Source organism: Crocodylus siamensis, chromosome 7 (genome assembly GCF_052110815.1).
Source record: "Crocodylus siamensis isolate JL-2025a chromosome 7, ASM5211081v1, whole genome shotgun sequence".
Taxonomy (NCBI): domain Eukaryota; kingdom Metazoa; phylum Chordata; order Crocodylia; family Crocodylidae; genus Crocodylus; species Crocodylus siamensis.
In genome coordinates this window covers 37,825,171-37,841,920 of record NC_143401.1, presented here as the reverse complement: position 1 = coordinate 37,841,920, position 16,750 = coordinate 37,825,171, and the positions used below count along the sequence as shown (strand labels likewise).

The 16,750-nt window shown below is 41.2% G+C and overlaps 1 protein-coding gene across 1 annotated transcript in view; it reads right to left on the bottom strand.

Moving 5' to 3' along the window:
- NRG3 (neuregulin 3) overlaps positions 1 to 16,750 on the bottom strand; it is a 1,079,313-nt gene that overhangs the window by 628,648 nt on the left and 433,915 nt on the right. Inside the window, exon 2 of the mRNA XM_090058267.1 lies at positions 8,921 to 9,050. Coding sequence (XP_089914393.1) covers positions 8,921 to 9,050 — 130 coding nt within the window. The remainder of the gene's footprint in view (positions 1 to 8,920; positions 9,051 to 16,750) is intronic.

Below are 16,750 nucleotides of genomic sequence, written 5' to 3'. Positions count from 1 at the left end.
TTCAAGTAAAAGTCAGGTCAGGGCCAGAGTCAAAGCCACAGAAGCCACCTGTCCCACCCCCTTCACTTACCCTCTGCCGCCTCTCCCCCCTTCTGCCTGGCCTCTCCCCCACCTTACTATCGGGCACAGCTCCAGCTTTGACTGGCTGAATCTGCCCGAGGCACAGAGCAAATGGAAGCTCTATCCCCTACTTGGCCAATTAGCAGCAGCACAGCTCCAACTCCAAGAAGCTAATGCATGGCTGGGCAGGAGCTACACTTCCATGTGCACTGTGACCTGGGGCAGATTCAGCCAGTCAGAGCTGGAGCTGTGCTGCTGACAGTTAGTGGGAGCAGGTGGGGAGGGGAGGGGAGAAGGGACAGAAGCTATGGCACAAGGGGGCTAGGTACCAGAGGGTTAAGGTAGGTTGTAGGGGGAAGTTGGGGAGGTGGGGGAAGATGAGGGGAAAAAGGGATACCTGGCCTGTGCTACTGCTTTCTCCAGTGTAGCATTGGAAGAGACAAATTTAAGACAACCCTCTGACAATTAGATTCTACATCTGGAAAATTATAATCTATTTATACATTTTCCAGATATAGAATCTAATTATTGGGTTGTTGTCTTCCATTCAAAGTCATCTTGAATTTGGGTAAGTATAACAGATTTTGCAATATTTCTCTCTTCATTGTTACACTTACAAACATCTCAACCTGCTTTCCTGAAATAGGCATATTGTGTTCTGTTTTAATTAAATACTTAATTATAAATTAACAAACCAGAACTATATCCACACTCCAAAATCCAAACAAGCTCCCTCTAAACAGTTTACTGGTTAGTAGACTAGTTTCCTAAATGACCACTGCTTGTCAATAAACATTCTACAAATTATAAAGATTCGTTAGAATCTCTTCACAACCCTGTAAATCCAATCATGAGCTTTAATGGGGAAGAAGATTAACTTTTCTTAAAAAGCAGAGTTTTGTGTTGCACTGTTGTTTTGCACACATCGATCTCTGTGGCTATTTCAGTTGTTATTCCACTCCTTTATTGCACATTGGCAATTGCTTTCCTTTATGATTCCCCAGCTGTTTAAGTAACGTATAGTAATTATGAAAAAATATGACTTTAAGCTTTATATCTTATTTAAAAGAATTGTTTTTAAACTACTCATCTTTTCAATGGTCAATTCAATTGCTTCCCCCCCGCCGAGAATCATCAAAATACACCCTCACACCATCAAGGTAAAACTGATTGTGCTTTTAAAAAAAATAACCCACAAATGAAATATTAACCTTAACAACTAGTATGTGTCGATTTAATAAAGTGCATTCACCAAACATGAACAGTTTCTTTAGTCTACAGAGGACAGCTTTATTCTAATATTAGTGCGCTGAAAATCCATAATGCATATACTTTGCAGCCCACCATCACCTTGCCTTTAAGACTGATTGTAAAGAAAGAAGATGATGATCCTGATACTGCACAAGAGCAGACAGGAACCGGTGAAGGAAAGGAGATCTTATGGGGAGCTGTGCTTCTGGAGTTATTGCTCCATAAAGTTAGGATGGCCCCAGAGAGGGGCAGGGACTCGGAGAGACCTGGATGAAAGGGAGGGGGCGTGAAGTGGCCCAGAGCAGGGGAGTGGAGAAGAACTGTGATGGCTGGAATGATGGAGAGTTGAACAGCAGCTGGGTGCTAGATTAAGAAGAGTTTCAACAAGCAGAGATTTACTCCATTTTGAAGACTTGTTGATATAAACAAGGTAAAACAAAACCAGAGAAACATGGGAAAACACAGGAGCCTGGCAGATACAACTGACATCTTTCTTTTAAGTTTTATATTAAGAAAAAAATTAAAAAACAAAGTCAAAGTGAATATATTGAACCTATTGATTTAAAAAAAAAAAAAAAGGACTTTTGAGGTCCTGAGGCTGGTAGCCATGAACAGCGTGATAAAGACTTTCATGCCTAGATAGGTGTGTCTCTCTAAGAGAAGAATGTACAAAGTCACAGCATCTTATTAGTGTTTCTTCTTGTTTGGTTATTGATCCGGATTTCTTTCTGTATGAGACATTGTATTTACCTGGGTCCAGAGAAACCATCTGTAAAGAAGTGGGGAAAAAAATTCTGAACCATTTATTAAAATTAATAAAAGACAATTAACAGAGAAAATAATTGATTGCTGTGAGGTTTTTTTAATACGCATGGCATAGCCATAGAAGAAGATTTTAAGAGTTCGGTGCTGGAAAATAAATCAACATATTCAAGTTAAGATCTAGTGGTGTTCAAATCCATCTTTCCCAATAAAAGAAGAAAAACTTATATTTTCAGCAAGACGTGGCAGGGGCGAGTCGGGATCTCCGCTAGAATAAATCGTTAAAATAAAAAAATCATATTACCGATTGTAACTTAATCTTGAAAGTGGCAGGAAAGATGTACCTTCATAAAACTATGATCAGGCATACTACCTCATACTGATCCACAAAAAGAAGTGAGAAGGGACCCACCTACTTGATGCATTAACAGTTTTTCAGGAACTCAAGGGGTGCATCTACACATGAGCTTCTGCAAGTAGGCTAATTAGCTCTGCAGAAAAGCGTCACCATCCACATGTACACAGGCATTAGGGAGCAGTAAACTATTAATTCTGCTGTAAGATAGTACTGTCCCTAACAATACTATCTTATGGTGAAGTTATTTACTATGCTGAAATGCATATGTAGCCACTGACCACAGGCACAATTTATGCCCAGTCACTCCAAGCAGCAGGGGGTCAGACTCCTGCCTGCCACCTAGCCACATGACGCCTTAGTTGTGGCACCCTCATGCCCTGGCCAGCCATTCTGCCACACACTGCCACCACCTGAAGCCTGGGACTGATTCCCCTTGCATCCTGCCAGCCTAGGCTTGCTCCACTCTGGCTCAGATTGCTGCAATTCTCAGCACAAGTGTAAATGCTACTCCCAGGAGTAATAAACTATGGAGCTCAAACTGCCCCAGAGTTTATTGCTGTGCATTAATTGCATGTGTAGAAATTTCATCAAGCAAGATGAAAGAGAATCAAATACAAACACCTAAGTTCACTTAGAAACTGGTCCCATCTTACACTTTAAAACAGAAGACATAAGCAGCACAAAGTATGTTTGCTTAATGACTATGAGAATTCATGAGAAACCAGAATGTTTTCCTTCCTGAATAGGAAATATGTATACAAGTACTGACAGAAATTAAAAATTCAATGAAGCATTTAGTGAACTAATAACTCATTTTCTAATACTTTTCTCTCCTGTTAAAGCATAAGCTAACTCATTTTAGTAGAATAACATAGTCAAAACAGAGAGCAAATAAGTTTAATGTTGGAGTGAAATTCAGTGTCAGATTTGGGGTCAGGATTTGTAGTCTGAGCTCATGCTTTGATTACTGGTATGGTACACAAAACATTTTGCTGAATCCCTGGTCTTCTTTTCCATGCACATAGGATAGTTGTGGCTTTCTTCTATCTCCCCATCCCAATTCCTGGAGCTCAAATCTGTCTCTGGAACACTATATATTAGCCTCAAGGCTGCTTTAAATTTTCCAAGTTGAAGGAGTTATTTCACCAGATTTTACCGAAATGCACAAAATCTTAACCATATAACCTAACCCCATAGGCAATAGGACACCATGAGTGGTGTAGCATGAGTTTTGAGGTCCTCCAACATTCCTCATGCTAGAGGAAACCTCAGCTGTACACATACCCCAAATCTTGTATAGTAGCTGGCAAAGTTATTAACATTTGCTTCCAATGTACACATAAATGCGCCCTCCAAAAATTCTCAACAATAGGTAAAATTTTTAATCAATTAACATGACTTAGACCTGAGCAAATCAAGTCCTATATTCAGGACTGCCACCTGTAACTATTCTGCACATCAAACTCCTATTGAAGAAAATAGGAGTTCTGTTCAGAAAGCAGATATAGAATTAAAACTCTAATAATAACCATAACATTTGCTTTTAAAAATGAAATATCTTTCTTCCTAGATTTTCAAAATATCACAAAGATAAGGTCGAGAAATTCTATCAATGGGAGAAACATTACCCTTGTGAATGCTACTAAAACTGCTTTATTGCACCAAGCAGTTATACTAGTGCTACCAATAACAGAATAGCCAGGGAAGTATGGGTTAGTATTTGCCACAGTTTCAGAGCAGTGTTATGATGAGAGAGTGGGAAGGGGTAGAATTCTGGGTCCCATGCTGGAAATGGAGGAAATGGTAATATGAGTACTGGGAAAGGAGGAACAAAGTATACTAGAATGGCTTACATCCTAATTCCCAGATTCTGAATTTAGAGGGAAACGTAATTATTCCCCCGTCAGACAAGAAGTAAAAAATTATCTTATGGTACATTTAATTAAAACAAATCACAAGTGATTCATGACACATCTCAGTGTCTCAATACACATTACAGTAACAGATGTTCCACATATATTATATATAGAGGCATCCATTGACCTTATTTTAATCCTGAAGAATTTGAGAGAGTGTGATGAATTTTTGAGTGGTTTTTTTATTCATCTTTCACATTTTAATGAAGATTTATCCTTCTTCTACAGAATTTTAGGATATGCAAACATATAAATAAATGGTTCTTCATCAAAATCAGCATCTTTTAATTTAGTTGTTATTGAACCATCACATAGGATAGTCTTAAGTCAGTAATGTGTGACATAAAACTTTTCGTGTAGAAGCATAAGCAGATCTAGGAGCAGGAAACATGGAGGTGTGGTTATACTCATGGCTATGTAGTACATACGCAGTGAGATCTCTGAACTCACTGGCTTATAAGTGAAGCTCCTACCACAACTGCCACTTTAGGGTGGCCCCAGAATGTGAGAAGTGAAGACTGCCACAACTCCCCTCTTTCCCCCTGCCCCTTTTCCTACCCCCAAATTTATCAGCTAGCAAGAAGGTGTGGGGTGACCTTCTGGATACTTAAGCCATGCCAAAGTAAACTGGGCTAAGAAGCCAATGAGCTCAGAGCTCACTGCCCATGCACCACAGAGCTGAAAGGAGGTTCAACTATAGCTCCTGCACCCCCTCCCCTCCCCAACATCCTCCCTGTATAGAAGAAATAATGTAGCAGAAGAATTAAAGAGAAGGAAGGGCTGATGACTCCTTTGAAGAACTAATCACTTCAAATTCTCCTTCTCTAAAGTTATGGGGATGGAAAAGGCATGGCTGGAAAGATAAAACCACTGAGATCATTGTACCTTCTCAGAAAACTACAGAAAATAGTGATGGCTGCTAATAGAATTAGTATCAGGAAGGCTGAAACATTCTGTTTCACTTGGAACTGCTCTTTAAATGGCATAATTGCTACAGTAAATAAACATGGAAGAATTGGGGAGGGCATATTAGAATTTTTTTTTTTAATCTTAGAAATGAGACAAAGAAAAGGCACTTCACCATCAATATTTATTCCGAATGGTGCTTAATCAAGCTAATTAATAAAGTTTACTAATATAGTCTTTGCCAAACATCTCCTGATTTACAGACCTACCTAAGAATGGTTATAGTAACTTCTACTTATTTTCTACTGGTTTTGTGTAACCTGCCTCCACCAACAAGAAAAAAGGACTAAATATTTTAAAGATGTGATTTCCTATTTTGTAGCTTTGAAATCTTCTAAATAAAAAGTGCAACTCACTTACTTGCTTCAATAAAACACTTTCAGAAAACTATAAAGTTTTATGATAGATTTAGAGAAGAAATGTCATCCTTTTCCATGGTTAATGATTCAGAATAATTAATTTAATAAGCATGCCATATGAGAAGAGTAAATAAAGGGGAGAAACAAATAATCACTGAAGCACGTACAATTGAAAGGAAAAACAAATTACTAGTGTAACACTAAACATAAAGAGCTTGTTGGGACATTTTTCTGATGATAATTTTACTTGTGCATCAACTTCTAAAGCCACATGGCCTAGCTTTCAAAGCATGGTCATCCAAAAAAGAGGGATAATAAATTTTACCTTGACTTTTGTTTCTTGAAGAAATTTCAGTGGGACTAAAGTACCTTAGTCATTTTCAGGAAACTAGTTGCTTTTGAAATATTTAATCTGATATTTTTCTTTCATATGGATCCTCCACACATGCAGATAAATGTGCAACATGATCTAAGGTGATATCCAAACAGTTGCATCTTTTGCCATGCCATACGTGCATGGAAGGAGGCATGATTGTGGGATCATGTATTAGATCCCATTGTGCCTTATTGCTGGGTCTCCCTGAACTAGCAGAAAACAAGCTTCTGCAGGTCGGAGTCTCCCCAGATGGGAGATGACTCCTGCTATGATCTCTCAGCCACAGGATGTCCCATGACCCTCAGGCTAGAAGAGCATGACTTCTGCAACTTCTGTCATGGCAGCACTCCACTGGTATCTCCCAGTCCCATGGGTCCATAGTAAACTCCTGTAGATGGGGGATCACAGCAGCTGCAGTCTCCTAACCATGGAGGTGTGTGGGAGATCCCCATGGCTGGGAGATCAAAGTAGCTTCCATCTCACAGATGTAGCATGCCCTGCACACAGACTCCCAGGACTGGGATATCACAGCAGTGCCCCACGGTTGCCAGGACCAGAGTTTGCAGCTTCCTGGAGCTGCTGGGATGGAGAGTCCTTTCCACTGTGGGACTCCCAGTTCCATCTGCATACAGTGCCCCCCCATATCTGGGAGCCCCAACAACTGACAGGGCTCTTAGCCACAGGGGAAGCCCCCGCTACACATGCAAATTGAAGCTAGATAGCAACCAGCCATAAAGTTACTACACATTTTTGAGATCTAAGTTTATAGAGGGTTGAATCTTTCTATAGTGTGATAGGTACTTTGAATGTGTTGCTAGTCTCAGTTAACTGCATAATAACTGTGTACATGTACACAGTGCCATAATATAGCAAATATTGTCTAATTTGCCATTATATGCATATTTATACATACTGCATATATAATTTGGCACACATGCCTATACCAATTGAAAATTAAGGTCAAGTTGTGTTTATATGGTGTTTTAACATGGAACTGTTTTAGATTGTTTCTATCTGAACATGTTATTAGAATAGTTAAAATATTTTTCTGGGGTATTTTTTCATTTGTTTAAATTATGAGGCAAAGAATAAATAAAGGATTTGTTTTCCTCACCACTGCTTTTATTGGGCAGTATATCTAAACATTAATTTTCAAGTGGTATAGGCATGTGTGCCTATATTTAGCACACTCAATTTCAAACTTAAAATAGCTTATTTTTTCAAGCAAATTGTTCCACAGAAACAAACAACAAACAAATAAAATAATGTAAAAACACACATTTGCTTCCTGATAGATCCACAGTCATTTTCCCCCGCTCTGTAACATGTAGGTGTAATAAATGTCTGTTGGTTGGAACCAAGGATAGCTTTATGTTTCCTCACTGTATAGGGTGTATTTTTATCAAAGTGCTATTCCTGACCACCAATTATAACTTTCCAAAAAATAATACATATTTTAAAACATGTAAAAATAAAAGGAATGTTAGCATCAACGAGCAAAATCTGAATATATAACCCTCAACATTTGGCTATAAATTAGAAAAATCATTAGAAAATTAAAGTTTAAACTTACCCATGCAAGCAACCAAAGCATTAATTTTTAAATATGAAATGCCATAAATAAGAAACAACAAACAGAACGGAGGGAAAATTCCAAGATAATTTACTGTACTGTCTTCTAATTTATGTATGTAAATAGGTTTATATTTATTACTGTTGTATCCTTGGATATTACCATTATTTTACCTTTTTTTTTTGTTAAATCCTAGGCCCCAACATGCACAAAACCCACAACAGTATTTATGTACCTGTTATGTAAGAGGCTTCTAGGTCTGAGCAACACCCTCTAACACTTATGTGCATGCTACTTCCTCTTCCTTCAACCAGAAATAGTGTAGAAAAAGTGTGTGGGCTAGCTGGTACTGTTACTCAGCAATGCTATGAAGCTCAGACATGTCTAAGCTGTGTTTGGTGGAAGGTGTACCATGGCATCTGTGACGGTACCACTGCAAGGTATGGAAAGTCTGCAGTCTAGGTAGTCACTGGCAGCACTGATTTCACTCCAAAGCACAACAGCCTGGTAACTTTCATACAAAAAGATGGAGCTGGAGGAGGAGAAGAAATGTACCTTTTTTGCAGAATAGTTGAGTAATTACAGCAGTCGTCCAGAAGTGGGTAACTTGAGATCTAAGCTCTTCTGCTTTTGGAGGTTTAAATGCACATCTTTCCCCTCCCACTAGAGTGCCCTACACACCAACATACAGACAAGGTTGTGTGGGGGAACTTTACATCCTACCTGCTGAAGCATTGCCAATTGTGCATTGCTAAATGCAATATTCACTGGGGACAAAGAGAGAGTGAGCAAGCCAAGGGAATGCGACTCAACTCAGGGATGAGAGCACTTGCTTAGCTTACTGGGGGGAAGGGGGAGGGTGAGTAAGTGAGGGAGAAGTCCTGGACTCTGGTCCCTACTTCAGGAACTATTAGACATTTTGCACTAAAATGTCACAGGAAAGAATCCAGAAACACTATCATTAACAGGAATCAGAGGCCAGGAAGATTGTTAGATTATGAACCTCACTATCACATGGGGTTGAGGACAGGCACCTAAGTCTGGAAGAATAGTCAGATTTCAGATACAACTTTCTTTTCAGCATTTCTGAAGAGTGATCTTAAACATCCCCGTATTTACATGTCAGCTGTTGCAAATCCCACTTAGACATTTAACTTTTGCTACACATCATATGGGAATACAGTTCAGGTTCTGAATTCTAATCTTGTTAGGCAGGCATGGAAAAATCAGGGTCTACAACACCGAGTGCTACAGTGCACAAGTCCCTTTGTGGATCTGGTACACAGTGCAATGACTTACCGGCAGTGTTTGTGTGATCCTGTTAAAGTTTCAATCACAAAGCATTCTCCATCATTGAGACAGTATGCAAGATCCTTGTCTTTGCATGGCTTAAAGTGCTCAGATCGCTCAGTGGAATATGTTGTGGTGTCTGTGGAAAAAACATAGGGATGGAAAAATGGCATGAGATTACCATCAAAACATAAGGTGCCAGTTCAGAACTTGCTTTACAGAACTTCAAAATCATCAGATTCAATGACATTGGCTTTACCAATCCAACTAACTGACAGACATTGAGTATAGAACAAATAATTCTAAATATGGCTATATTACTGGCATCTCATTTTTCTCTATAGAGAATTTCACATTTGAAAAGTTCAGTAGCAGTAAAAGTTGAATTAACCTTCAGTAAAGCTTTCTAGCATTTTAATCCTAACAAACTTTTTTTCTTGTAATGTAGACAGACCCATCATTTGATTACTCCAGAATGTTATTTAACATCTGATCAATGACTACTATAACCTCCCTGTGAAAATCAATGTTCATTTCTAGTTTTATTGTTATGTATTCATTAGCAACAGGAATTGCATAATGATAGAACCTATTTTCTTTTCAGTTTCTCTTTCAGTCACATGCAAATGTTACAAAATAAGGAGGACAGCTGCCTACAGGAAAAATAACTATAAATACAACATTGCTGATCTCAAGCATTCAAGTATGAGTCAGAGCTGAATCTCATGAAACTGATTTGGAAGCCATGACTAAAACAACAAGCTACTCCCAAAGACAAAACCATCACAATGTATTTGTGTCTGTAACATCTGTTCAAGCTCAGGCTTGGCAAGCTTTGAGTGCTCTGTGCGCTGTCCCTGCCCCCTTTCTGCTGCGGGGGACTGACCAGGAATGGGTTAGCTTGCTCCTGGGGCAGTGCGGGAAGGTGGCAGGAGGGCAGCTAGGTTTGGTGGTGGCTGGGAAAGGTGGCAGGGATGGTACATGGGGCCTTGGAAGCCCACCAAGGGCCAACTTCTGAGATCCCACCCGGGCTTCCAGCACCCCATGCACCATCCCCACCACCTTCTCCAGCTGCCAGATATGTACATCTTTATATCCACAATGGGACAATTTATTAAACTGAAATACATCGGCGGTGGTCTAAGTTACGACACACAAATACATTTCAACATGAAAAAGAAATTGTGCACAGGCACATTGTGGCACCATTGTAATAGACGAATGATGATTTCTTTTTGTCACTTTTTGTCACATGTTCAAATGCCCATTGATGAACTTTTCTTTATAATCTTGAGGACTACAGACTTTAAAGAAGTAATTTGGGATTCTCAAGAATATTATTTGACTCCAGGATCTGGGGTTTTATTTACTACTCTTAAAACAATTTGGGGTGAAATCACAAAAGTGGGCTTTGGCTGCCAAGAATAAAATGAATGGTGACCACTACCTTTTTATGACTCAAAATCCTACAGTCCAGCTTGAGTAATCAACAACATCTAGAACTTTCACAAAAGTCTAAGTGAAATAAGTCTCTTAAGTTCTTGGGGAGAAAAAAATAATCACAGCCCATGAACAAAAGTCTGGATGTTTTACTACTGGCTTCAGGGGAGTCAAGACTTCTTTTCTTACATGACCTTAGGTTTCCCATCTTGGAGCATGATAGAATTCTAATTGAATTTAAAGGGAGCTGGATCAGGTTCTCTAAGTGTAATGGGCATGATGAAGCAAATCATAAAATGAATGAATCACAATTGCATTTTCTATGCCCTTTTTGTGTCAGGCATAGAGACAATGTACTAAAGTTTGCTGATTGTGAATAACATGCAAACTGAAGCAAGCATGAATAAACTCAGTCTCTACTTTCGCCTTGATTTTATCACAAAACAGACTAGTATCCACTGGCTTTCTTCCCCCCCCCCCAGCATGATAAATATCTGGAAATGTAACAGAAGAAATATAAGTAAAGGTTTATTGCAAAAGGATCTTATTCAGTGGCAAGTACACCATTAAAATTTAAGATGACAGATTAGGACACTATAAAGGTATTTTTAAAAAGGCAAAATAGAGGGGTCGATTCATCTTGACACTTAAAGCCTGAAAACCAAATAAGTAACAACTTTGTTGTCAGATAAGGACAAAGTCCAGCTGGCCTTCTAAATGGAAAACAGCATTTAAATAGTAAGCAGCTATAATGTTTATAATGTGCAATACACTATGTATGAGAGTGGAACAATGAGAGAGGGAAAGTAAACTGCTCATCTAAAGCAGCATCTCAATCTAATATGGATTTTAAAAACAGAACACAGGTATTAGGGTCCTCCTCATCAGGAAAAATTGTTCAAATGCTTTTGTTATGGAGGTCACAGGAGACAAAACAAAGTAACTGAAGAATCCCCGGAGACAGGAAGGAAAAACAAAAATACAAGACACTATCAAAGGATGCATCCTTCAAGGTATTGCAAAATAGTTATCAGTCAGGTGAGAGCTATCTCCTAACACATATTAATTTAAGGGTTTATTGCACATTAATTTTAGGTGGCTTTGGGAGCTCTTAACCTCTGATTGTCCATACATAAAGATGTGTAAACTAGTTTTAATCACCCTTTAGGTGTCTTAAAGTTACACGACTCCAAGGCAGATTCTTTCTGATCCATGTTACCCAGCTTGTATTCCACAATGTGTGGCCCCTCCCCACAGATGAGCTGCCCTATTTTCCGTCCTCCAGCATCCCAGGTTGCAGTGACTCCTCCCTTACCATCCTGTTCTGGGTGGACAAAATATTTACCCCCTGAACTTTACTGCTCAGGTGGTTGTACTGGCACCAAGCCAAGTCCCTTACTGCCCCTAGGGATGTGACCTGACTGGGCAGCTCACAAGGACACAGAGCAGTCTGGGATGAGGACTGAGGGGGTGAATGGTGAGGAAAGGAGAGGGTAAGGGAGGGCAGATCAGGGTTCCTGTGAGCTGATGCTTCTCACCTGGGGAGGGGCAGTGTCCCTGTGAGCTGCAGCTACCAAATCCCAATCTATTAAAACATGAGATTTTCTTTAATATTCTTACTCTTTATTTCTTTCTGACTTTTTTTTTTGTATACTTCTTTTTATTTTACCCTTTAGTACCTTCATTGGGTGGCTGACTTAATTTTACCACCCAGCCCGCAGCTGCCATTTCTACCCACTGCCACCACTCCGATGTCATTAACCAGGATCCCATCATTAAACTCGACCCCTTCAAGCCTCATGCTCTGGCCCTCACCAACCCATCTATTCATCACACCACCACCTACAGCACAGATAAAAGCTTGTCCTGGCTCATCAGCCCTCTTGTGGCAACTCACAGCTGTAGCTCCTAGTCAGACCCTTTTTTGCCAGACTTCTAGGGGCGAGTTGTGCTGGACAGGGACAGTCAGAGAAGGTTTTTAGCCTGAACAAGCAACTACTGTAAACTCAAGCTAGCATGAATTCTGATCAATATTTGAGAAGCTTAAAATACAATCTGTAACAAAGCCCCTAGATTAGTCACTACAACATTCCAATGATTTGTAACTGTTGCAAGTGAACATGAGACAAGGCCCTTTATTTAGTTTTTGAGGTTTTTTGTAGCATTTTTATATTGGCAAAAGTTTAACCCATAGTTCTCCTGGCATAACTTATTTTGTTCAAATACCTGTTGTAAAATACCAGAAAAAGAAGTTTACTGGTGCACTAAACTGTATCAAAACATGAAGGGTTTGATGTAGTGGAAACAACACCACTACTCAATTAGACAAGGCCTTATGATATTTGTGAATTTTACCCACGGACCTTCCTGTAAAACTTCTACCTCTAAGCAAGAGTATTGAAGAAATGGTGACAGGAGCCAGTTCAGGAGTCTCAGCTAAAAAAGAAGTATTGAAATGTTTCTCTTGAAGATAACTTCAGGGTTGTAATCTTCCAGCTGCTTTGGAAATACTTAGGCTACGTACAGACAGTTAAAAAGCCCAAGGCTGAATTGATTCAATCTTCACAGGTTAGTCTAAACTGTAGATTGAACCAATAACAAGTGAACAGACATTCACTTTTGATTACAGAAATGCAGCCATATGCCTGAAGTGGCCAAGGCCAGAAGCTGGAGATCGAGGGAGGGGAGGGTGTAAAACATACCTCCCTGATAAGCTGGAGCAGGCAGCTTGGGCCAAGTTTAGCCCACCAATCCTGTGAGGGGAGATGTTTGAGGGAGGTCCAAAGCATCCTGGGATCCTGGGGGACTGTGAGTTAACTTGAATCTGGAGGGGATGTGGGACAGAAGTTTAATAAACTGATTTAACCTAAATCAGTTCAGTCTGATACTACATCCATCCAGGCTTATCTTAAATTGGTGATTTATGTGCACTGAACTTCTGTTGTGTTATAGATCTGAACTGGTTTTTGATCACTTTTATACCAGTTTATGTGCAGTTCTGTCCCTAGCCATAATGACCAAATTTTAAGGGAACAGGTAATTTTATCTGAAACATGGATGAGGACAAAGAGGCTGCAGAAAGTGAATAAGACCTTGAGCGAATTCCCCCTCTCTCTTTTTAAATTTAATTTTATTTCTTGTCTGATCACATCCTTATAGAAATTCTTAGCCTCCAGTTTTACTTTAGTACTCGTAGCTATTGAAAATGTTTTCTAGCATGATCTCTTAAGAAATGTGACTATAGTCTGAATTTTATGCTACACCACTGCAAAAGGCAGACAGGAACCAAACCAAACTAACTAAAACAGAAATCCCACAAGCTTTGCAATCCCTTCATATTTCCCTTCTCCATTGGTCCTGCTCAAAAAATGTTCATTGCTACGGCTATTTAGTCAGGTATAACTTTGGCCTGCCTGTTATAGCTAGAATAAATTCCTATGTGCATTGTTCTAAGAACAAGTTTATATAGACATATGAAGACACCAATACAAATGTTTGAGGATACACAGGTTCTGCTACTACACCTAAAATATCTCCACCCCTCACAGTCAAAACATATTCAAAAAGGTGGCCCAGCATCAGTATTTAATTTACTCAACTTTGATTTTCAAGAGGATTTCTAAACAAATCTTTGACAAAATCTTCCTTCCTGGACTATCGGTTGTTTCTGGAAGACTTACTCATGAATCCTATTCTAATGCTGAATTTTTTATTTTTGTCAAACACAAATAGGGTAACCATTGATTTCTACCATAAAGTGATCCACCTTTCAAAAACAGCTGTGCTACTTACAGAGGTAAGCTGTGTTGGTTTGAAATCAGGCTAGTTTATGATTTCAGACAGACTAGACCCCAGGTCAGATGAGAACAATTTAGGTTTTTATCTTCACACTGACCTAAAGAACACCCACTAAAGTCTCCAGTTGTAAAATTTATGTGAAAGGCTTTATGTAAAATTTACATAAAGACTATGAACTAAAAACTATGAACTAGTTCCTTTTAAAATATAAATGTTAGAACACCTATATGACTAACAATAAGAAGCAGCTGATCAGCAGAACAATCTATTTTCAATTCATATATTAGACCATTTGGTAATTATAATTAACATGTTAATTAAAATAGGACATAGAAAGAATGCATGATTATACAACCACATACAACTTCAGCTGCTCTGCAAAAGAGCCCGATGGCAAAGTAGATTTGCACTGTAGGCCACTTGTACACATGATGGGGATTTGGTTCTCCCTAAACTGAAATGGTGGGTTTTTAATTGATGGGGTTTTAATTGTGTTGATTAAAAACCATTTGTTTTGATTTAGGGACTTGCATTACTGTTTTGGAACACTGACAGCCTGCTGGCAGCTCAGCCCCAAGATGGAGGCAGGCTCCACCAGAAAAAGAAAAGTAAAAAAAAAGCAGAGAGGAGCCTGATCCTTTTTGTTCCATGCCCCCCACCCCCTCCCAAGCCTGCCCACCTCTCCCATGGCTTAAGAGCTGCAGGGGCCCTGACCTGCAGGGGCCCTGGTCCTTTCCTCCATAGCAGTGGCACCCCACAGGTGATACCTGCTCATTAGCACCCAGCCCGGGCAGTGCCAGAGGTTGCTGCCACCATGAAGGGAAGGACTGGTTTATCCCATGGCTCTGGGGCTGCACAATCTGGTGGCAGCTTGCACAGGCATGCTCCACTGAAAAAAAGTGGCAAGGAGCCTGATCCTTTTTTTCCCCTCCCTAAGCCTGCCTGCATCTCCCACGGCTGAGGTGCATCTCCAGTGGCAGTGAACCCCAACCCGCGCTGCCACAGGGGGAAGGATAATGACTCCCCGCAGCTCAGAGCACACTAGCAGCTTGTCCCCTGCTTGCACAAGAGGCAGGCAGGCTCTGCCAGAAAAAGGAAAGAAAAAAAAAGGGGGCCCCTCACCATTTCCCCCCAGCTCAGCAGAGCCTGCCCATGTAAGCTGCCACCACAGCTGAAGCTGCAGGTGGGTCCAGTGCTTCCCCCTGTGGTGGCAGCAACCCCTGGGGTTGCCTGGGCATGGTGCTGGTGGGCGAGTCCTGTCCCAGGTCACAAACAGCAGTCATAGTTTGTAGGGTCGGAAGGGACCTGAGCAGATCATCTAGTCCGACCCCCTGCCATGGCAGGAAAGAGTACCGGGGTCAAACGACCCTAGCAAGGTGTTCATCTAACCTCCTCTTAAAGACCCCCAGGGTAGGAGCCAGCACCACTTCTCTTGGAAGTTGGTTCCAGATCCTAGCCGTCCTGACAGTGAAGTAGCACCTCCTGATATCAAGCCTAAATCTACCCTCTGCCAGCTTGTGACCATTATTCCCAGTCACTTCTGGTAGTGCTTGGGGGAACAGGGGCTTCCCCAATGCCTGCTGGTCCCCTCTGACTAGTTTGTAGCAGGCCACTAGATCCCCGCCTCAGTCTTCTCTTGTGGAGGCTGAACAGGTTCAGGTCCCGTAGCCTCTCCTCACAGGGTCTGCCCTGTTGCCTCCTGATCATGCGACTGGCCCTCCTCTGGACCCTCTCCATGTTCTCTACAACCCTCTTGAAGTGCAGCGCCCAGAACTTAATGCAGTACTCCAGCTGTGGCCTGACCAGTGCCACATAGAGGGGGAGGATCACCTGCTTGGATCTGCTCGAGATGCATCTGTGGATGCACGACAAGGTACGGTTGGCCTTCCTGACTGCATCCCCACACTGCTGGCCCATGTTCATCTTGGCATCCATGATGACTCCAAGATCCTTTCCTGCCTCTACTGATGAGAAGGGAGTTCCCCAGTCTGTCGGTATGGTGCTGGTTCTTCTTCCCCAGGTGCATCACCTTGCACTTGTCAATGTTGAATCCCATCCTCTTCTCATCCGCCCACCCCTGTAATCTGTCTAGGTCCGATTGCAGCCTATTCCTCCCTTCTAACGTCCCCACATCCCCCCACATATTAGTGCCATCAGCAAATTTGAACAGGGTGCTTTTTACCCCCTCATGCAAGTCACCGATGAAGATGATGAACAGTGCAGGCCCGAGGATCGAGCCCTGTGAAACCCCACTGCCTACATCCCTCCAGGTTGAAAATGACCCATCCACCACCACTCTCTGGGTGCAGCCCTCCAGCCAGTTGGCGACCCATTTGACTGTGTAGGTGTCGACACCACAGTCCCCCAGTTTCTTAATGAGAACAGTGTGAGAGACAGTGTCGAAGGCCTTCCAAAAATCCAGGAAGACTATGTCCACTGCTACCCCTGCATCTAAGGATTTGGTGACCTGGTCGTAGAAGGCCACCAGGTTGGTCTGACAGGACCTGTCCCTAATGAACATGTGTTGGTTGCTCCTAAGCATAATCTCCCCTGCTGGCCCCTCATGGACATGTGCAAGAATAATGCTCTCAAAAAGCTTGC